The sequence below is a fragment of the Sinohyriopsis cumingii genome, chromosome 8 (assembly GCF_028554795.1).
Source record: "Sinohyriopsis cumingii isolate HCF-2022 chromosome 8, ASM2855479v2, whole genome shotgun sequence".
NCBI lineage: Eukaryota > Metazoa > Mollusca > Bivalvia > Unionida > Unionidae > Sinohyriopsis > Sinohyriopsis cumingii.
In genome coordinates this window covers 44,718,684-44,743,155 of record NC_142968.1, presented here as the reverse complement: position 1 = coordinate 44,743,155, position 24,472 = coordinate 44,718,684, and the positions used below count along the sequence as shown (strand labels likewise).

Below are 24,472 nucleotides of genomic sequence, written 5' to 3'. Positions count from 1 at the left end.
ATCAAAGTCGAGAAATAAGATGCGTTATCTTGTTAAAATGGAAACTATTAGAGCAAGAGAAATAATGCTGCACGCTAGTTCTAGTGTCAACTCGTCTGCTCCACAGTAGCCGGTGCTTTCTCAGACGGCACACTTGTAGAAAATCCAGCCTCCTTAGTAGGAGGAGAATATCTGGACATCAACATAGGACCCATCAACAAGGAAGAATTGATATAGGCAATCATGAAATTCAAGAGTGGTAACGTCTCTGGTCCGGAAAGCATCCTACAAGAAGTCTTAAAGGTAGTTGCCCCAGTTGCAACGGACACCTTGATTGACATTCTACGGGGAAAAAGGGACACAGAAGAGGTGCCGCAAGCGTTGGGGAAGGACTACATTGTCAAGATTCCCAAGAAAGGATACCCTAGCTATTGACAGAACTGGAGAGGTATTTGTCTTCTATCCATACAGAGCAAGATTCTCGCAAAGCTGATTTTGGAGAGGACCATGTCTGCAGCAAATACCCGACTGAGAGGGAAACAAGTATAATTCTAAGATGAGAGGTTGTGTTCCGACTAGATAACAAAGCTCCGCATAATCATTTACAATTCTAAAGATGGCGGTCAGTCATGTATGTAAATTTTGTAGACTTCATGGAAGCATTTAACATGGGAGATAGAAGCATCTTCTCGCAAATATTGAGGTATTATGGCGTCGCAGAGAACACTGTCAGGATTATCCAGTTCCACTACAAAGACCTGTCATGCCACACACAACGCAGACTTGTCTCCTTATTTCTCTGCTGACAATGGCTTCAGGCACGGATGCTTGGTTTCGCCAATGCTCTTCTCACTTGTGATAGAATGGGGAAAGAGAATGGCAATGGGCCATCCACAAGGAATACAGCGGACCTTGACTCAAAAACTAGATGATCTGGACTTTTCAAATTATACTAAACTGCAGTCACATACATTCCAGTACATACAATTAAAGACATAGAGCCTACATACTGTAGCCCGTACTACTAGTCTGGAGATCAATGTCGGAAAGACTAAATCCATGCGATTCCATGCAGACCAGGATACATCTATTCTCTTAGAGGGACACATACCTTGGCAGCATTGTGAATACGTCACGAGGAGCAGATAAGGACATCAAGGCCATGCTTGTCAAGGCACACTATGCCTTTACCACTCTCATACCAGTCTGTAGGAATGATAACATCCAAAGCTTAGACCTCTCAGCTCCAAATGAAATCAGTGCTGCTCTTTGAGTCAGAGACCTGGAGGCAAAGAACTTGAAAACTAAACTGCAGGTCTTCTTCAGTATTCGTCTCCGACAGATCATGAACGTCAGATGGCCAGCCCTAATCCCAAAACCAGGATCTATGAATAAAAACACAAGAGAAACCAATATCCGACACCATTAAGGAGCGCAATTGGAGATGGATTTGACATATCATGCAGAGAGACCAGTCTAGCATCGTTCGACATGTCCGGGATTGGAATCCTCGAGGTAAACGCAGAAAAGACGACCTTGCCGAAGAACGCTGGATTCCGAAATGAAGACCATCCGCATGTCTCAGATGGAGGTAAAACAAATAGCCGAACACAGTGATAAATGGAATGCTGCAGAGAAACCTTATGTTCCAGAGGTACTTTAGAGGAATAATGATGAATGACTCATGCTGATACGTATACATGTAAAAACAAAATGAAAATGCGCATACTTAAAATTTCGCATTTCTTAATTATAAATATTAATGAGCTCTAAACATGTAGCAAATGATTGAACAAAATTTTAAAAAATAATTATGGTATGGCAGTCATATTGGCAATAATTACATATTCAACGCCGAATGAAAATAAATTCTAACCCTGTATTCAGCAATAACATGTAGAATAAAAATAATAGACTAGTTTATGTGCGGTCTTGTCAAAAATAAGCTAAGTTATCAATTGATTATAGTGGGGACGATAACTTCAAAAAAGTTTATTAAGTTAGAAGTTACTGTTATGTATATTTGATTTAATTTAATTTTGATTTAATTCAATTGCTTGGAAGTTTTAAAATGTTTTTATTTTTAATTTCATTACATGTCAAAGTAGTGTAATTTTGTTCACTATGAATTTTATATTTCCATGCCTGTTTAGTCGTAAACACCGAACTTTGTATCTTTTGCTGACCTAGTTCTTAGCCTTGATTGAGAATCAAGTAAAAAACTTCTTTTTTAAATTCATTTTTAATGTGTGAATGATAATAGTGTAATCGAGGCTGTACTTGAATACGGGATCTTAGACATGTGAATACCTTCTAAAATGTTCTAGAATGTGATCATGTGACCCTCATACGGGTATTTGTTTTGCGCATTATTTGTCTTTATAATATTTGAGTGCTCATACATAATTCTTGTACAAAGACATTTCTTTAACTTTTATTCGGAAATTCAAACACCAGAATATTGTTTGTGGTTCACAAAGAACTGTAAACATATCAGCGCTATATTGACTACAGTATACGACATCGCCTTCCATTTTGTATTCTTCGTCGGGACTCGAACTTGAATTCATTAGAACACGTCATTACTGGGACTTCTAAAATTTAATTCGTGGATTATTCCTGGATTATTTCTGGACTTTAATTCTTTAAACAGTAAGTTCTTTTTTTTTCTTCATTTTTACATGTTATTCACCAGGGAAATAAATTAATTGTTAAATTTTTCAAAGCTTGTTGTTTTCACTCTTTCTTTTGTTACTGTTTATTGGAGCCTAAAAGTAACAAGATTACCAGGAAATATGTATTAATAGAATGTGTACTGGAACTTACAATTAGTGCATATAAATTAACTGACGCTACAGTATTTACAACTTCCCAAATCTACTTGCATCATTAATTACTTTGCACCAGTCAGAATTTCTAGTATCAAGCTAAAATATATAGTCTCTGAAATGTATTTATTTGCATTTTTCTAAAGCAAATGCACAAAAAAATCATCTAAATGTTCAAATTTCGCCAATTTTATTGTCAAGACCAGCCTTTATTTCTTCCTTAAATCCTTCCTGTGTTTAGAAGGAAAAAAAATTTTTCAAGTAAGTGTGGGTGGTTCGACTCTAAAAAAACACCCTGATATGCTAATTCACATATTTAAATACTGTTAAATTTTAGAAATTTTATGCAAATAAATTTGCAATATGCACCATGTAGAAAAAATATTTTCAAACACATTTTGTTTATCAAGATAAGTTATTATGAAAACACTTTGGTCCGAATAGTGCCCTAATTTACAATTTCTATTTACTAGCCATAAATATTTTAATGAATGCAAACGTCTGCCCGAGAATCAATGGCAATGGCAAAGCCAGTGCAGGAGTCTGCCTGAGAATTAATGGCAATGGTGAAAGCAGTGCAGGAATCTACCCCTGAATCAGTGGCAGGAGTCTGAAAGAGAATTAACGGCAAGTCTGAAACCAGTAGAGAAGTCTGCCTGAGAATCAATATCAATGGCAAAACCAGTGCAAGAATCTGCCTGAGAATCAATGGCAATGGCAAAACCAATGCAACAATCTGCCTGAGAATCAATGGCAATGGGAAAACCAGTGCAGGAGTCTACCTGAGAATAAATGGCAAGGGTGAACGCAGTGCAAGAGTCTACCTGAGAATCAATGGCAAGGGCGATCCCAGTGCAGGAGTCTGCCTGTGAATCCATGTCAGTGGCAAAACCAGCGCAGGAGTCTGCCTAAAAATACATAACAGTGGCAAAACCGGTGCAAGAGTCTACCTGAGAATCAATGGCAAGGGCAAAAGCAGTGCAGGCGTCTACCTGAGAACCAATGGTAAGCGCGAAACCAGTGCAGGAGTCTACCTGAAAATCAATGGCATGGGCAAAACCAGTGCAGGAGTCTACCTGAAAATCAATGGCAAGGGTGAACGCAGTGCAAGAGACTACCTGAGAATCAATGGCAAGGGCGATCCCAGTGCAGGAGTCTGCCTGTGAATCCATGTCAGTGGCAAAACCAGCGCAGGAGTCTGCCTAAAAATACATGACAATGGCAAAACCGGTGCAAGAGTCTACCTGAGAATCAATGGCAAGGGCAAAAGCAGTGCATGCGTCTACCTGAGAACCAATGGTAAGCGCGAAACCAGTGCAGGAGTCTACCTGAAAATCAATGGCAAGTGCGAAAGCAGTGCAGGTGTCTACCTGAGAATCAATGGCAAGTGCGAAAGCAGTGCAGGACTCTACTTGAGATTCAATGGCAATGGTAAAACCTATGCAGGATTCTACCTGTGAATCAATGACAAGCGCAAAACCAGTGCAGGAGTCTACCTGAAAATCAATGGCAAGGGAGAAACCAACACAGTTTTAAAGGCAATATCTGAGACTCTCGAGCATACCCCAACATTAGGAGTAGAAACAATTTCAATGTTAGCCATTTGAGCTCTTCCTTCATCAAAATTTCATTTGATTTTGTCTTTATATGCATTAGATTTAAAGGAAATTACTTGCGTTCCTAACTTGCAGATACTATTGATGGTTGTCCAATTACCCGAACAACATAACCTCGAATTTGGATAGCTAAACATTACATTCAACTTGTTCTAGAGGACATGTATTTCCACGTAAATATTTATTGAACGTCAAGTATTCGGACAAGTAGAATATACTTTGTGGAAACGAATTTCAGCATCATCTTACCCGAATAGATAAGTGATTTTTAAAGTCAGCATCCAACCTTGCTTACATATCTCAAGGGAAGAAAAGGTATAGATAAGAAAGTTTCAATACACTTGTGAACAATGCTTTTATATATGTAAGGAGTGCTAAGATATTTTACTTTGCTCAAGATATTAAAATTAGAATTTAATTTTCAGAAACTTCATTCAAACAGGAAGAAGACTTGGACTGATTTTGCTGTCCAGGATGTAGATGCTCATACAGAATCTTACTTAATTCCAGGATGTAGATGCTCATACAGAATCTTACTTAATTCCAGGATGTAGATGCTCATACAGAATCTTACTTAATTCCAGGATGTAGATGCTCATACAGAATCTTACTTAATTCCAGGATGTAGATTCTCATACAGAATCTTACTTAATTCCAGGATGTAGATTCTCATACAGAATCTTACTTAATTCCAGGATGTAGATGCTCATACAGAATCTTACTTAATTCCAGAAAATATGCTGTTTCTTTCAATCATACCCCCTTGTCTTGAATGTCAATGTCTATACCTTCGACCCCCAAAGCCCGCAGAGCTTGGTAACAAACTAAATGGAAAAAAATATTGACAAAATAATAGTTTACAAGTAATGTTCTTTGTTATGTGGCTTACTTGAACCGATTTTCATACCATCAACAGTAAATCATGTTGGCATGCAATACATGTAAAAACAACAATACATAAACTGCTTGATCTGGCCAAACAAATTCAGAGGGCATGTTCGCTGTTTCTGACAGCTTTAAGAGAGTTGTAGGAATGTTATATTAAGTCGTTTAAACAACAACAATGTAACAACATTTTAGTTAATTCACTTAATCATATTGCCGCAACGTAATACAACAAAGATATCATATGTATGAAACAATGCTGAGACATGTTAGCTAAGATTGAAGGCAGAAGGTGAAGCATTCTTCGAGAAACACTCATTGATGTGTGTGGCTTCTACTTTAAGATTTAAGATTAATCCAGCTTTTGTCTTCCTCTATTGCAACAGTTGAAAGTTTTAAAGAGGATCACCATTTTATTTTGGTTACTGTTTATACTTAGATAGAAAATCCCCACTGTATGAGACAAAGTTAACCATGGCACCATGGAAATATCAGAGTAGTGCTTTCTCAATGAAGATTTCACATGGTCAGGTTATAGTGTAGTGTTATGTATATTTAATTTGTATTGTTTGTTAGTTACTTTGTTTTCAGTTTATGCTGCGGGTAATGAAACATTGTATTGAGCAGCTGACCTTGTCCAAAGTCAGTGACATTTCTGGTAAACAACTTTTTTTCTTCTTCTCAGAGTGAGGATCATTATCTTAAGCTGAGTCAAGAATATTATGTTTTTTTATAGCTAGACTACGCGATGATTGTCATGTGTATTATGTGCTTTTGGTGAGGGACTTTCTGATTATAACAATGATCGATCTAGAACAGTGTACGTTTGACCCTTATCCAGGGTATCTTATAACGTCTTAGTTTAAAATATAAATCTTGTTTTTTTGAAAATTAGTCATTCTTGCCGTAAGATCTAACATAATCAAGTGTATTATTGTTGTGTCCAGTAGTTCGTTTGGGCTGGAATTTATTTCTTCAAATTATTCAATTCAAGTGATTTTTCTCTGGAAATTAGGAAGTGCTCACAAAAATATTATTCTTGAACAGAGAGATTCCTTCGAATTTATAGCGATATCAAACCTGGCATTATTTGACTGTGTTTCAACAAAAGACTCTTGGTACAACAACACGTGCAGGACACCACAGGCACATCGATACTTTCTGCTTTGGACTTAATATTGATTTTCACTAAAGTTCATTCAGAACTTTTATTATTAGGACTTGTGTCTGTAAGTCTATGATTATTTTGGGATTTAATTCGCAAGACAGTATTCTTTTATTTTTTAAATTTTCACTTGTATGATATTGAAAAATAAATTATTAGTTGAATTTAACAAAAAGGTTTCTAGCTTTCCACTCATTATGTTACTTATTTTAAGAGCATAGGCTTGTAACAGTAGCCTCCCAAAATTCCGGACTCTCGGTACTGATAAGTAGCAACTTCCGTCCACTCGACACTGTTTACTGAGTCACTTAATCATCACGTTAGGCATGCACTACTATAGATAATCTTTTGTTAATAGTGACCGAGTTTGCCTCTACAACGCACATGTCCATGTTTTTTCGAAAACTTCTGAAAAATGACTCTTTGCCATAGGTAAGTTTCTACTTGTAAAAGACCTTAGGACAGATGTAGCATTGCTGGCACGATAAAACTAATAGTAATAAGCGTACGAGTAACATTAATTATGCAATTGTACAAAGATTTCAAATGTGCAGAAAGAGATACGAAACATCGACTTGAGTTCAACAAGAACGTTTTGCTACAGTGCCCTAATTAAAAGTTATACAGAGCACATTCGTTTTAAAAATTATTCTTGACCAAGCTACTATCTGTTGCTCACGTGCTTGAATTGCGAAGTGTACGGATACCTTTTGCCACTGAAATGATACAATTTAAAGTATTTTAAACACAGCAAAGGTATTTATAACCATTATAATGGTATTAATTATATAGTTCTAATGATATTTAAATACTGGTGATAAGTATTTTATGTTCTTGCAACGGTAATTGAGTTTTGAGACGATACAAATCACCATGAAAACGGTACGATTACCGTTGCAACGCTGCATTTAAGCGTTGCAACACAAAAGAAGTACATTCTCACAGGTATGTTGATACCAACAGATATAAATGCCGTTGCAACAACACCACTGTTCATCAACAATACCGTTGCACGGCAAACTATATGGTTGACGCGGCAAAAATGTCCATTGCGTCAACAAAACTTAGCTTTGTAACGATATCGTTGTAACGATATCGTTGGAACGATACTTACGGTTTTAACCCTTTTCGTACAAGATGCAAAGTGTTACCTAAAATCTCAGTTTGAATGACCAAAGACTGACAGATAATTTTCCTCAAACTAAACGAAAAAATAAAGATTGAGTACTTTAGAGCGTTAATAACTTAACATGTATTTATTAGATTTGGCATAAATGTGAATGAATATTATGTTGAAGATAGAGAATATAAATTGACTGTGAGCATTCATAACGCGAAAAGTATTGATCGGCTCTTGCTCATATTTTTAAATTCAGATGATTTTAATGTAAAGCAGCAAGTCTGTAAACGTTTACAATTTGATTTCAATTAAAACGATACCCCAATACAACAGAAATTTGAGCGAGGCCTAGAGCAAAATATGGATCTAAAAACGGAATCTCTATAGTGACTTCTTCTCGAAACATCGAACATCTATTAAATTTCTGTTTTTAAAATATTTTGATTCCCACAAAACAACCACTGTTCTTGTAAAGACAAATCAGATTAAAAGCTTTTGAGAAATACCTTTGTTGCTCTTTTTAAAATATAATTACGAACACATTTGATCAGCTTTTCTGGTTGCTTTTAAATTATTTAAACGGGCAATATTACAAAATGCAGCAAAAGAGAATCATCTTTATATTGCTTGGAAATTCTCTCGAATGCAGCTCTCAGCACCTTCATTTGCTTCTTAAATTATATATATATATATAGAGAGAGAGAGAGAGAGAGAGAGAGAGAGACAGACAGACAGACAGACACAGAGAGAAACAAAGAGGTAAGGATGAACCCAACTGAAAATATTACAGTAAAATAAAACAATTTCGGGATTTTTTTAAATTGGGTTCTGAGGTTCTTATGCCATGCATAACGAATATCTACCACGAAAATAACATTATTGAATTGGCGCCAAGATACGCTTTCAAAGATTAAAGATTCATTAAACTAAGTGACAATACGCAATTGTTGAGCGTGAATTAAATATTGCAGATAATGGGATAGATTATAAATAAGCCATTATATTAAGTTATCAATGAGTCACAAAGATTATAGAATGAAAAACAAAATCAGCCACATATTCTTTCCACCCTTCAATGAATGATACATTCTGTTCTGAAAACAAGCGAACAAAACAAAACATTGTGGAAGAAAAAAATTGTAATGAATCGGGAGAATCTGATACTGCTAGAACTAATGTAGACTCGAATTATGCTTTCATAAACTGAATTAGGATGTACTTAAATGAGGTTGATACAAATCGGGCTCGAAATCAGAGTCTCGGGCACAGATTTATGCTTAAATCGTTTGTAACAGAGGGGTTAACAGAGGTCAAGAACTCAGAACAAGATGCAAAAATGCACGATTACTGTTGGAAATCTTAAAACAGCTGCCGAGACTGCAATTTTTCTTACAGAATATTCGCTGGTTAATTGAAAAGAATTTATCAATTCCATAATTTGTCGATAACACACAATTCTCTTACAGATAGGTTTAGAAAGTATCCTGAACGGAAAAAAAGTAGGAAGATGATGGATCTATTGCGTCTATTAGTCACAGTTTTCGGGATTCTTCATGAAGCATGGGGCCACGGGCTATTAGTGGACCCTCCGGCACGCAACTATATGGGTATGGTTGGCTTTGATGTACCCATCAATTACGACAACATGGGTCTTAACTGTGGAGGATTTGCGGTGAGTCTCTCTCTCTCTCTTACGTACATGCGTAAAATTCAGCAGCAGAACTAAGTTCTAAACTTGACAATTTGTGCGTGATTCAATAATCCAATAATCATGCTAAATGTATGTGATTAAATAGACAAAACGTAGAGATGTAATACCTCTTTCATTCAAACCTTGGACGTTCTTCTAAAACTTTACAAGACTAACTGGAAGGAATAAAAATGAGATTGTATTTGATTCATTTAAACGTTACGTAGTAGGCATTTACTATAATATACAGACCACAATGAATGGCCTAACAATGAGGAATATTGCTTAAAGGAGGCATAAATACAATGAGGAATATTGCTTAAAGGAGGCATAAATACAATGAGGAATATTGCTTAAAGGAGGCATAAATACAATGAGGAATATTGCTTAAAGGAGGCATAAATACAAACAAGAATTAAACGTTTCAAAAACATCGAATCTATAGAATAACTTTATGCGTTCAAACTGAAATGAAAGAAAGAGTCTCTGTATGTTTGCATAGATAACAACGTAAAACCTAATAAGCCATGAATGATCAGGTGATCTTGTGCATATTGCTTTAAACATATAAGTATGTATGTATGCATGTATGTATGTATGTATGTATGTATGTATGTAGGTCTGTAGGTGGGTAGGTAGGTAGGTACGTATGTATGTGTACGTTCGTTCGTACGTACGTATGTATGTATATGTGTGTGTGTGTATGTATGTATGTATGTATGTATGTATGTCTCTGTGTGTGTATGTATGTATGTATGTATGTATGTATGTGTGTATGTATGTATGTATGTCTCTGTGTGTGTATGTATGTATGTATGTATGTATGTATGTATGTATGTATGTCTCTGTGTGTGTATGTATGTATGTATATATGTATGTATGTATGTATATATGTATGTATGTATATATGTAGGTCTGTAGGTGGGTAGGTATGTATGTATGTATGTATGTATGTGTACGTTCGTTCGTACGTACGTATGTATGTATATGTGTGTGTATGTATGTACGTAAGTATCTATGTATCTATGTATCTATGTATGTCTCTGTGTGTGTATGTATGTATGTATGTATGTATGTATGTATGTATGTATGTCTCTGTGTGTGTATGTATGTATGTATGTGTGTATGTATGTATGTATGTATGTATGTATTGTTGGATGGCTGTAAGCACGTAATGCTGTATGTCTATTTATCGTTCCGTCTATCTTTCGAACTGAACATTTTTCAAACCCAATATTTTGTATGCCTACTAAAATTGTGAGATATTCGATTCAAACTAATACCCTCTTTTATTCTAAAATATATATTTCATGTTATTAATCAATCATGGAACTGCTACTGTGAATGGTATTTCATTATTTATCTCTTCTCCTGCAGGATGATTCCACCAATCCGAATTTTACCAACCCAACTAGCAAAAGGGCTGGTTGACTGGTTGACTGATCGGTTCATAGACTGCTTGAGATCTTTGATTATCTTCTGTTGTTGTTGTTGTTGTTTTTTTTGTTTTTTTTTTGTTTTGTTTTTTTTTTTTTTGTAAAGATGTTAAACACACAAGGAGTTTCTGAATAGAGTTCGAGTACCAACATACATTTATTACAATGTATAAACTGATATGTATGAAGAACTATTAAGTCGTATGTTTGAACTTTTCATTAAACATTTCAATGTGGTCTTTATTTAAGATTTCCATGCCAATTTTAAATCCACATTTAGCAGGATCCATTAACTGATTCAGCTCAATCACATTTAAATGGATTTCAAATAATTGTAACAAATTTAACATCGATGGAAAACACGTTGGCTTAAAAGAGAACTTCCTGTTAAATACACAGTTGTAAAGTACGTCCCAGCAATGACATCAGTTTAAAAATTTAACTTCCTGTTAAATTCACAATTTTAAAGTACGTCCCAGCAAAAATATAGTATCAAGAAGATTAAAAAATGTACTTGTTCAGACCGAAAATGTTGCCTACATTTTTAATGAGTTACGGCAGATATAATTTTTTATATTAAAAAAAAATCAATATGACAGATGCAGCACGTGCAGCCTTGAGAACATCTGGGTTTAGCATTTAGCAGTATTTTCTAAGTGATTTAGATGTTGTCTTCGCCACTATTTGGGGTAATGTATATGCTGCTTACGCTTTGCATACCTGTGGATCAGCATCTATCAACATTATTCTCGTCAAGATTATAAAATCGGTTCACGTTTTTGATTACAGGCAAACTTTAATGTCGTTTCTTTTCACTTATGCACGTGCTACTTTATTAATTCTCCCTACATTTAACACAGAATCAGTGGAACAATCATGGTGGTAAATGTGGCATCTGCGGGGATCCGTATCAGGGACCACGTCTCCACGAGCCAAAGGGGCCATATGCCACCCCTATTATTGGACGGTGCTACCCCAAAGGGATTAAAAGCATCAAGGTTACTGTGAGAATAACAGCATATCATAAAGGTCAGTATTGGTGGATAGTATGCAGAGCCTGCTAATATGTACGCTTAATCATTCTTTCTTTGGAATTGTAACTCTTTGATGATTCTTCTAGGTTTTCTGTAAAGTTTCAGTGGGACCCTTTTCTCTGGGAAAAAAAATCGACATAACAAAAATTGTTTCAATTGAGTCTCGGGTAAATTTTACCGTAAAATCTGATGATATGAAACATTTATAAAATAAAGCGAAAGATAAGTTTACTACGTAAACTAACTGCATTTAAAACGTAAGCACCCCAGTTGTCTGGTGTTTAGAACCTGGCGCGCCCAGAGGCTATTTCAACTTCAACAGTATAAACTAGTACTCATATTTATAATAACTCTTAAAAAGTCGTTATTTCTTATTGGTAGAAACAATCTAAACCCAAGAAACTTACTTCTTTCAATATAAATAAGCAAACTTTCAAATGTGAGCTAACTCCAATTAGTACTTATTGATTTATCATATTTTAGTCTATTATGTAGGACCTTGTTAGTTTACGTTCTCACATGTTAATCATCGTTACGTAGACATGTGTAATCCTTCTTCCCATTCAAAAACTGGCGGACCTGCTGCAGGACACACATAAAGAGGTACGAAAGCGACTCAGGAAGGTTAAGCGACATGGTGGAGCTAATAATTAAAATAGAATATCACTAACATTTTCGTTAAGTTTGGTTTGGTGTTTTACAGAACATCACAGAAGTAGGTTATTTAGCGCCAGGGCAATATGAATAAATTGCCTTTCCCAAGAATACACAACTTTATCCGACCCAGGGTGATCTAGTGGTAGGATTCGAACCCGCACAATGGCGTATAAGTTCAGATTTCAATCGTTTCATAAAGAATACTTTTGGAACTAATTGCAGGCTATTTTGAATTTCGGCTGTGTCCTAACAATAACCCCAAAGCCAATGTGACACAAGAGTGTTTGGATAGGCAACTACTGGCAGTGAGCGGGACAGGGGTCACAAGATACGGTATCAGCTTGGTTGAGCAGCATCACTACACCTTCCACATAGACCTTCCGGAAGGTTTAGAATGCACCCAGTGTGTACTCCAGTGGAAATATAATACTGGTATGGATAGGAAGTGTGTACCCGGATCACTTCACATTTTCTTTCAGAGTTAGAAACACACACACACACACACACACACTATGTTTATCAACTAAATCTATTAAAATATACCAGTGAGAGACTAATGACATCTATATTACTTTTAGAACTATTTTCTTTACCCAGGAAATATATCTACCCTTGTGTTATTTAAATCTGTATTTCTACATTTAGGTCAGTTTCATTATTCATTTTGTTTCTTCGTCTGAAACTACCCCACCCCACCCTCTCACCTTCTCTATCTCTCTCACACACCCAGACACACACACACACACACACAAGCACACACACGATGAAAAGATCTTAAAATGCGTGAATAATGTAGACAGTCAAGTATACAAATATGTAACAAGGAATGCCTTAAAACGTACTCCAAACAACAAAAAGGTAGCTTGAGTCATACAAATTGTCAATGACAGAATTAACATAACAAGATGCAATTCGATATTTTGTATCTGTATTGTGTACGAAAAACGGTACACATCTTTAGGAAAAACTCTTGATTAATAGAATATAGTAACAACATTGTAAGTAGCGATTTTAATTCTCGTCACAATCATAATCATGTTTGAAAACGATTGAGAAATCGGGCATTGATGAATTTTGATTGCAAACCGAAATTAAGTGACAATCTACATTTGGATGCAGCTTCTGTTACCTAACTAGACAGCAAACTTGTCAAGGCTACCAAAAAAATTCAGGTTTTGAATGCAGAAACAAAAATAAAGAACCACAATCCTTCTAAGTAACTCAAAAATCATTATTATAATCTCTTTAAAGATGTTACAATCTGAAATCTGTCGGAAACGACATCTTTATGTTTCTTCAGTAGCCCCGCGCCAACAATGTTCACTATCAATCCGCGCAAGAAATGTGTTAACGAAAATAAAATCTTTTAATTTTTTATGTAAACAGTGATGAATTTGATAAAATACACAATTTGAAGCATTCTATGTACAAGCTAAATTTGTAAAATTGTCCTAAAATTATTGTAAAATTTCGGAACTTATTTTCTTTTCTATATAGTAATGCAGCCGTTAAACGCATTGTGACGGAATGGAGAACAACATCAATGCAAATCGCCGATTTTTGGATTTTAAAATGCATAATGCAAAGAAAATCTACCGTTTTCTATCGTATATATAAATATATATATATATATATATATATATATATATATATATATATATATATATATATATATATATTTCCCTCGTGGAATGGAAACACTTGTGCCAATACAATGCTTTCAGTTCACTCGTGAGATATTCACTTTTATTGCTTACTAGACCGTAAAAAATGGATTTTCTGAGAGAAATAAACATGATAAATATTGAAGTGAAGTACACTCAATATTGTTTCACTACCTGTGAAAGACTAATATCTTTATGGCCAAGACATTTGACAGCTAGTCAAAGAAGCTCTATTGGTCTATTGGACTAAGTGGTAAATATGGCTGCACAGGTAACCATGGATCCAACATAATGCTAGCAGCAGTTTTTGTTTTGTTTGCATTTATCTTCTTTATCTTCTATTTTTTGTTGTTGTTTGTTTGTTGGTGTTTTACCTTGAATTGGGAAGGAGAATTATGAGAATAATTATATTTCCTGTACGAATGTACACGAACACAATAGAACATAAATGGTAAACGAGCTGGATATAGTAAGAAATCAGTTACTTCAGTATATTGCTGGCGAGTACGTTAGAACATAAAATACAAAGAAAATGTGTTTACTCCGAATATATAACGGATTTATTATTTTATTTCATCGAATGCGAGAAAATACTAAAGTTTTTTACCCATAAAATGTCTGTTTTTCACCAAGTTGATATAATATATCCATTGTTCACTCTAATCTGGCTAATACTCTCTCTCTCTCTCTCTCTCTCTCCAAACAAATTCAGGTTTTGAATGCAGAAACAAACAATAAAAAACCAAAATCCTATCCAAAAAAAATCAATTAGAGATCTGTGAATAAAATTTCCCCGATTGCTAACTTCACTAGATTATGTGGAATTTAGTGATTGAATACATTTCTACATACTCACACCTTTCCAAAAAATAAGAGCTGGTAAATTTCTTACTTGGCAGCAAATAAACTTGCATTCTAAAACAAAGTGATACATTTAGACTGTCTTACTGGGTATTACATTTTGCCATCACTTATTCTAATGTTTTCTACCATTACATGCGATCATATAGGGGTCTATAAACAGCTACATATAAGATGCTGGATGTCTTTACTTCTTATTTTCCTGAGTTACTACTGGCATGGTCATTACGACACCTATAAAGGAATATTCACTTACTTTCACACATATATATTCTCTCTCTCTCTCTCTCTCTCTCTCTCTCTCATCGCTTATTCTAATGTTTTCTACCATTATATGCGATAATATAGGGGTCTATGTACAGCTACATATACGACACTGGATATCTTTACCGGTTTTACTTCCACTGCAATTTATTTATTATTTTCCCCGAGTTACTATTGGCATGTTATTAGAAATCCCGACCCCACAGGCTAACAAGAAACGTACACACACACACAAACGTACAGTCAGTTATCACTAGAAATTTGATCAACGTTTTATTCTTTCGCGCGTTTATTGGTATTGTGCACATTTTGAGTAAATATATGAATAGACTTTTACCTTGGTGCCCTTCGAGGAAAGCCATGGCCTTTCTGAAATTTTGGAAGCACACACACACACACACAAGAATTGACCTGATCTGGCCCTTCTCTCTCTCTCTCTCTCTCTCTCTCTCACACACACACACACACACACACACACACACACACTCCTCTTCTTCTTCTTCTGACGGTTTGACTAAACTTTACCATCATTCATAGGTCCGGAGACATCGTCGTATGACACAAGCGAAAATCTCCATCGCTCGTATTTTCATGGATTTTTGCCTGTATCTAGCTATGATAATCCGGGGGGGGGACAACCATTTGGATATTTTTATATTTAATAATTAAAAATCGATTTTTAGAACATTAAAATAGGTTAAGAAGCAACAGCAACAAAGCATTAAATACTCTACAGTATGTGTACCTCGTAACCGACAAATTTAACATATAAGCCTAGTGTCGACTGGCTATTGCAACTATGTATCACTGATATTATGAACACTGTAGAGTGATCCCAAGGAATACGTAAACACACCGCTACAACGAACCAGATTACTGTAGGTTACTTGGTACAAGTTCAGTTTTAATGTTTTCGTCCAGCACAATATGTTTTTCTCTCTCACTCCAGATTTTTGCTCATCATTGATCTGTAGACCTGCAGCTGAAATAATGTTTATATATTCTTATTATTGCGCCATGAGACTATCACAATTTTTTACAATAGTATTTGTATATCAATTTGCTTTATGCCAACACTTTAAATGACATTTTATTTTTAATGTATGTGATATATATATATATATATATATATATATATATATATATATATATATATATATATATATATATATATATATATATATGTAGGTGAATACAACTATAGCTATTAAGTAGACAGATTACATGTAAAATCTATTTATTCATTCAATTATAGTTTTGATCTCTATACAAATAATACATTGCAATAAAGGGCAATCTTTGTTGTCCTTAGACTGTAATTTTATCGCTTTCGTTGCTTTTTAGATAAAAGCGGTTATTTCATTTTATCGTATTGTGATTTCGTCATGTGGATTTACTGCAAGGTGTTTTTTATTTTAAATTATTTAAATTTGGACATTACGTTGTTCCAGGGAATAGTTGGGGATGTGATGAAAATTCTAAATGCGGAATAGGCTTTGGTCCTCAGGAGCAGTTCATAAACTGCGCAGATGTGGCAGTTTTACCGGACTGCACAAACGTGGCGCCAACATACTCACCATCTGTTACCTACCCGCCTCAGAGAACGAGTTTTTGGACAACTTCCACAGCCGTATCACCCTCAGACGATACCACTTCAGAACCAACGAACACTATAAGGCCTAGAACAACCCCCATGAGACAAAGAAGAACGACCTTTCAACCAACTACATTACGAAAAATGTCGCGAATGCCAACTAGTCAGACCACTAATAAATGGTTGGTGACTCAATGCCAGGCGGCAGGCATCTGGGAAGGGAATCGTAGAATGGATAAGTGGTGCATGACCAACTGTTTGCATAATCCACCCTACTGCCCGATTACTCACTGCGCATGCACAGGAAGTTATGTTGAGAGTAAAAACATGGTAAGCTATCTAACACACGTCTTACAAATGGTACTGAAAATACCGAGAAGGACCAAGAATTTACACTTGCAGCAATTTGTAATGACGAAACCATCAAATAAAAAGTTCTTGCTTAGAGTCTTCAATGTATCTGATTGTCTGAAAGCAAGAATCTCGATTTCCGTTTTGGAAAGTAGCTTTTACAAGCAAAGAATCTAGTGACTTCTACTCAATATTTTGTCAGATTTATTCAGTTCATCGTTTGCTGGTGGTATGGGTGGTTGTTATGTTGCGTTGATTATACGTTCCTTTCAATAAATATATTTCCTCTTCATGTATAAAGTCCGAATTCAATAGGCTAAACAAGCACACAGTAGTTGTTGTTGTAGGGTTTAACGCCATTTTTCAGCACAAGATAGGCTATAAATGGCAGCCAGTATAAATGGTGGAGGAAGAACCCAGGAAAACCCCACGAGAAGTTACTGTCAATCTTTCTCACATAACTACATTGGCCGAACCCTAGACTTGAACCCACGCAGACAGAGGTGAGACGGCAGTGATCCGTAACGGTGAGCGCTTTAGACCACTCTGCCACTCGGGGCCCCACAAGCACGCATAGATAAGTCTTAATGCTAGCATTTGATAATGAAACCGAATATTTAAATGTGGATATTTATCTTTTACTTTATGATCTCAACAAGTTTATGACAGTGACAGCAACAATAGCCACAATCATACTGGCATTCGTATTCAAAAAGCAAGACCTATATCTCAGGTAAAAGAGTTCCTTTTTCTATTTTTGTTGAATTCAAATTATTTTAAATTTGTGCGTGTGTCGGTTTGCGCTCCCATTTTTCCAGTGTAATATTCCACTTTCCTAGGGATTTAATTGTGCGGTATCACTCTACTAATTGATCTGAAAAAAAATGATAAATATATATAAAAATATTATTATCATAATTCGATCACGTGTTATTGTCAGCATCAGTTTTTCAAGTGCTGACAACTTTTCCTGATCAGCAATCAAGATCGCATTACTATGATAATATATATTTATGAATCTGTTTGCAATGCATACCTTTAGGCAATTTACATTTCGTAGTTCATAAGGAGTTCTATCTTTTTACAATTTTTTCATTTTGCAGACAATGAAGACATGCGTCCCAACCGCAGCATGGAGTCACGTGCCCGGATTCTCGTCTTGGTGTGATCTGAACTGCAACTGGGATAAGCCCAACTGTCCCCCTGAACACTGTACATGTTACTAACTTGTGTTACTGAATACTTGTGTTTAAAATAACAAAATTTGCAATGTACACAAACCTCTGCTTTATACTTCACGAATGAGACTGAAATGATAATGTGCATGCTGATTGTAAGTGAGCGTTTCATATCTACTCGTTCCTGTAGGACATTTCGAATGTGCCTTGAAGACAACGTGCGTTGAGCACACTGCAGTGATTAATTAATATATCCAATGTACCGTATGTACGCCACCCATAAATGCACGTTCCGTATGTCTAATTCTGACTGTTTAAGAAGTTTAAAGTTCTGCCATTTTAAAAAAGCGATAATTTTGTAAATATTATTTTCGTGGGTTTTTTTTTTTCTTCTATTTTTACCGACGGGGACGTGTTTTATTGGCTACTTTGGGGTAATGGACAACTTTTCCATCATCTGTACAAATATATAGCTTGCTTTCATTTTGAATAAAAATGCTTCAACCTTTACAAACATTATTTTATTTTCTGTGATAACTAAGTAGCCTTACATAGCCTTCCAAATAGGAAAGGATCAGCTAAAACATGTCTGTATGGGCTCAATTTTTAAATAATTGTTTAGAGGCGCTTTTATATAGAACCAAAGTGTAATTTAATAACGGTATGCATCATGTGTATATCTCCATCCATATCTCTTGAATGCAATGTATATTATATCTACATCTCAAAATTGTTCTTGATTGTAGAGTGACGCATTAATAAAAACAATAGAACAAAATATTAATTAGGCCTATTGGTCCAAAAGGATATAAGTATTACTGCTTATTAGAAAAATCCATAAAATGTTGGTTATTAGGGCAAAAAAGTACAATTGTTACTCTCTTATGGTTAAATCTTCAATCAAGAACCAATGAGTATATTGCGTATATATATTCTTCATTCACATTATACTGATAAAATTACCTGGTTCTCGGTTAAAGCGCAATGTTATCGAGAGTTCTGAACGTTATGCATGTAACCTTGAATCCCAGACAGTCATATTTGCTTACATGAACCAAATTTTAAGACTATTTTACTCTTGTAAATGAAAACATCCTTCTAAAGCTTAAAAACGTAACTTAAACCTTTTTTTGTTAAATGAATCTAAAAGAATCACAAATAGCATCTACATTGGCCAAAATGGCTGTTATTGCTCCCTTTTGAACACTTTTGTACAATGTACAAGAAATCTGCATATATTTTCAAATGATCGCATACATTTTGGTTTGTCATTAGGGTTGGGGTTGTGGGGCACACATATAATAACTCGGAAGGTATTAAGCTAAATATATGTTTATTTATTTATGGTTTCTTCGTATTTCTCATTCAGCATCTACTGAAAGATTTATCGAAGAGAAAAGAAAAGAGAAAAAAAAACATGTTCCAATGTCAAGTCCATGCAGTTATTTAACCTCAGCCTTTGTCAAAAAAGATATATCAGGCTACCATTTATCACAAAGATGTATCAAGCTGCCATTCATAAATATTCTGAGGTCATAAAATCAGCATTGCTCGTAGCTCATTAATTATCTATATAGGTATAGTTTCTTAAAAGCCGAAATATTGTTTAACATCATGCTGCAAACTATTTCACAAATGTGTACGTGTATAAACATAATACTCTGTCTTTAAATTCGGATCAAATGATCCGACATAAAACATCTAACCCTTTTAATAATTCATAATTTATTTTACATATTTATATAAATAGTGTTTCAAAGCGGCTTGACCAGGATATAGCATAATCCATAAGGACACCTGAACGGTTGGCACATCGAACAGATTCAATTTCTGTACCATATACTTCAAAGTACAGTTCTCTACATTAGCTACTTGTTGTGCTTATCAGAAAAGCAATAACTGCGTTATCTGTAAATTTTAATTTAATAATAGGTCCATTTAAAGCACCTTGTAAGTCACTATTTAGCTGGCCATCAACAATGCTAATATCTTTATCTCTAGCATTTTGTGATATATCATGTGCTTATATAGATACTGAAGAAAGCCTCAAACACTATGAAAAATCATTTATACACAATATGAAAAAGAGAAGGCCTAATTTCAAATCAGCAGCCTGAATGAATGCCACGGTGTAATCAAATTATTTTCTTAAGGTAAAAAGTCATAAAATTAATTGAAAAATATGCCCTTCTATAATTATGCTAGGAATAGGTAGAACAAATACAGGTCTATAACTAAGAAGATAAATAACTTTAGCATTTATCCAATCGTCTACAAAAGAAATTGTGCCTACGAACATATTAAATAGTTTATTGAGCCTTCAATGAGCTTCACGACAAATCATCAAAAACACTAGCTTTTGAATTAGACATATTTATAATTACTTTTTTCAACAACAAAAAAAAACGTCATTAAGATTGGGGAAAATATTAATTTATCATACGTTCAATATTCAGTAGTAACAAAGTCTTTATCAATCTTTAACCCTATAGGACAGAAATAAATCACTAAAACTATTTGAAATTTTTGGTAAATTCATTAACGACTTCGCCATCAAGAGTAAGGAAAGTTCGTATATTTATTTCAATATTTTGTGGCTTATTTGATGATTAATGAACGGTTTCGTCTATGTAGACTTCTTTTGCATCTGCATTTTTTAAAGAACCTTATTTCTACTAGACCATCAAATAGGTTAGTCAAATTTACGTTTACCTTTCTTGCTTCCTCATTCAGGAAATTCATTGAATGCATGAGTGCTGAGATACCAGCATTAGTCGAATTTTCCTAACCTGATCTAATTATATATTCTTTGAATGGTAAACGCTGATCTGTTATATGGAATAATAATTCCTTCAAGGCTAACCATGCATCGTTGATATCTTCGTATGTCTTAACTGTTTCCCAAGGCACTTGCGTTAATTCTTCCTTAAACGTCTGTTCATATAAGCACCTGAATTGCCTATATTTAATATTTATTTGAGTGCTTTGATTAATTTGGTTCCTTTTCCTGACTGGATATATCATACGATGACCGCATATACCATAGGCAATAACTCCAGCATCAGCATACATACGCATGTCAGATCTCAACTAGTATGACTGGGTCCTTCTTTTTACGAGTTAGCTTTGTAAATAGCTGATACATTCTATAATAATAATATTTCGGACCACTTAATTAAATAATGTAATTTGAAGTAGCATTCATCTTATAATTACGTTCAGTTAGAGATCTGTGAATACAAATTTCCCTGATTGCTAACTTCACTAGAATAAGTGGAATTTATTGATTTAATAAATTTATACAAACTCGGGCCTTTCCAAAAGTACGAGTTGGTAAATTTATTACTTTACAGCAAATAAAAATCGCATTCTAAAACAAAGTGATACATTTAGACTGTCTTACTGGGTATTACATTTTGCCATCACTTATTCTAATGTTTTCTACCATTACATGCGATCATATAGGGGTCTATAAACAGCTACATATAAGATGCTGGATGTCTTTACTTCTTATTTTCCCGATTTACTATTGGCATGATCTTTACGACACCTATAAAGGAATATTCACTACTCACACACATATATATTCTCTCTCTCACTTTCGCTCTTTCTCTCTCTCTCTCTCTCTCTCTCGGGCCGGATCGGGAGGGGGAATCCGGGAAATCCTGACCCCACAGGATAAAAAAAAAAAAACGTACACACACAAACGTACAGTCAGTTATCACCGGAAATTTGACCAACGTTTTATCTGTTTCGCGCGTTTATTGTTGCACATTTTGAGTACATATATACACAGACTTTTGTATCGTTCCCTTCGAGGAAAGTCATGGCCCTTCTACAATTTTGGAAACACACACACACACACACACACGAATTGACCTGATCCGGCCCTACTCTCTCTCTCTCTCTCTCTCTCTTTCTCTCTCTCTCTCTCTCTTAGTCCGATAAATTAACCCCCCCAAATCTGTGTTGATACTCATGGATGATATGTGGGTTTGATGTCACCTATCCATTAAAATGTGAAATTTTGTTACATGCTAAAATTTTCCGGAACAAACCTGCGTACACTTTAGACATACCGGTAATTGGTAACAGCCATATCTAGTGTGAAATAAAAAAACTTCACAGGACAGAGGGTTGTACTATTCTACGTTGATTAACAAATCGCCAACTATAGGATTTGCTCCGGAAATATAATTTACATGCCACCAAAAGAACACTTCAGCCAACTGTTGCTCCAATGTCGAGAGAAATGCCGGTAAGTGTATAAAATGTATACCGACGTGTGCAGCCAAACCATTCTGCAGAGTTCTGCATGTTTTAATGCACAGGAGATATCATCCCCTAAACCGCCAATCAATATTATCACGGGGGACAGGCTGATTTATAGGCCTATCTCTCTGCAAAACCTTGAAGTGTATATTAGTTCATCTCCTCTCTAATTATTGTATTCAGTGATAATAACCCCCTTACTTTCATTGACAAAAAGAAAAACAGAAATCAGAGATTATTAAGGTGGAATTTTTTGATGTTTCAGGAATTCAACACTAACACCAGGCACGACAAGGGAAAGACAATCTAATAGCAGATGCATTTATTAATATTGTTTCATGTATAATTTGTGTAATTTATAAGATTTCATCTTATGTAAATTTGTATCACATATACATTTGACTAATTTTTGAAATAATGCTTTATTGCATGTATCTTTCATTTTCTTTCTGAGGGGAAGTGTTATGTATATTAAACTTGCATTGATTGTTAGGTATTTATTCAGTATATGCTATGGATAATTGTATTTTGATCTTGATATTGTCCGAAATCACGTTCATTTTCTACCTGACCTAAATCACTGATTTTGGTTTTGTAAACAACTTGCTTATCTCCATCGTAGTCCAGAAGATTGGAAATTACACAGGAGATACCGGGTTAACATGTTGTTAACCACATTTTCCATTATAATTTTAGTAACATGCCTTCTAGTTATAATTAAGATGTTATCTCGTAAACACTTGGAACCTTCTGGAATTACATTTTCCATTAGGTCATATTTTTTTAATAGAAAATGCTCATTGTGACCTAAGGTCAACTACAGGACTATATTATCCTGTTTATCTAGAAATTATTCATTCTTGCTCTATGATCTGAGCAGTATCAGTTGTATTATTAAAATTATTTAATTCAAGTTATTCTTCTCTGAAAATACAAAGTGCTCAAATATAACATTCTTAGAGACTTGGATTGATAGTTAAATGTAAATAAAGATCTATTCTTGGATTGTACTATTGGTATTCAACAAAAGAATTTTGGCACATCACTACGATACATTGCATCATAGGCACACCAACACTTCCAGCGTTGGATTTATTTTGGAATACCACTTAAGTTTATTCAGAACTGTAATCATTAGGACATATGTCGAAATTCTAGAATCATTTGGTATTTAATTCGCAGTTCTGTAAGTTATTATTTACATTTTCATTTTGTATTTTAGGGAAATAAATTGTTTGTTGAATTTTCAAAACCTGTTGGCTTTCGCTCTTTTCTGTTTCTTAGTAAAAGATTGTAGATTCGTAATACCTTATTCTCATCAAGTTCGTTGGTCCAGAAATAAGATAATTTTCTCCTGAAACCTTTTTTTGTTCTTAATTCGCGCTGACCAAGAGATTATTTATCCAAAGGAATAGGCTTAAAATCACCTTTTGTGCAAAACAAATAAGCAGTTTAGTCAAGGTGACTAAAATTATAGCCTGGAAACCATTTGTCTGTTTTAAGGCACAGTGGCATTGACCATTGATCTCTTGCCATCTAAATTCAAAGGTTGTGTAGTTTGTTTGTTTGGGGGGGGGGGTAATTTAACTGAAAATGCCAGAAACAAAGTCTGGTCAAATTAGATAATTGATAGTTAAATTGAATATGAAGAAATCTTTAATTTTCTTGCTTCACTATGACCCTTATCTTTTGCCTTTTAACCTATAAATTAGCGGGTTCATTTATTAACGCAAGTGAAAGCTATTTACAACATTTAGTCACTGCACATTGTCCAGAACTAACGTTATTACGATGAAACTGTTTTTCTTTTCTAAATCACTGTGACCTTGACCATTCACTCTTTTCGCCAAATTTCGACTATTTTTCTCATAAGTCCGT

General features: G+C 34.8%; 1 protein-coding gene across 2 annotated transcripts; it reads left to right on the top strand.

Moving 5' to 3' along the window:
* The first annotated feature begins 6,802 nt into the window (after positions 1-6,802).
* On the top strand, positions 6,803-18,836 carry LOC149793403 (uncharacterized). Of its 2 annotated transcripts, XM_089967383.1 has the most exons (6): positions 6,803-6,905; positions 9,060-9,265; positions 11,580-11,748; positions 12,633-12,842; positions 16,651-17,123; positions 18,248-18,836. In XM_089967383.1, the coding sequence occupies exons 2-6, from the start codon at positions 9,101-9,103 to the stop codon at positions 18,368-18,370; spliced, it is 1,140 nt and encodes a 379-aa protein (XP_089823509.1). In that variant the 5' UTR covers positions 6,803-6,905; positions 9,060-9,100; the 3' UTR covers positions 18,371-18,836. The 2 variants fall into 2 exon arrangements, with proteins under 2 accessions (XP_089823509.1, XP_089823510.1); XM_089967384.1 differs by lacking the exon at positions 12,633-12,842.
* The last annotated feature ends 5,636 nt before the right edge of the window (positions 18,837-24,472 follow it).

Excerpts from the sequence above, each read along its gene's own strand:
- LOC149793403 (XM_089967383.1), top strand. The coding sequence starts at position 9,101 with ATGATGGATCTATTGCGTCTATTAGTCACAGTTTTCGGGATTCTTCAT. Across the intron at positions 9,266-11,579 it reads TTAACTGTGGAGGATTTGCG|AATCAGTGGAACAATCATGG; the intron begins GTGAGTCTCTCT and ends CATTTAACACAG. Across the intron at positions 11,749-12,632 it reads AATAACAGCATATCATAAAG|GCTATTTTGAATTTCGGCTG; the intron begins GTCAGTATTGGT and ends AACTAATTGCAG.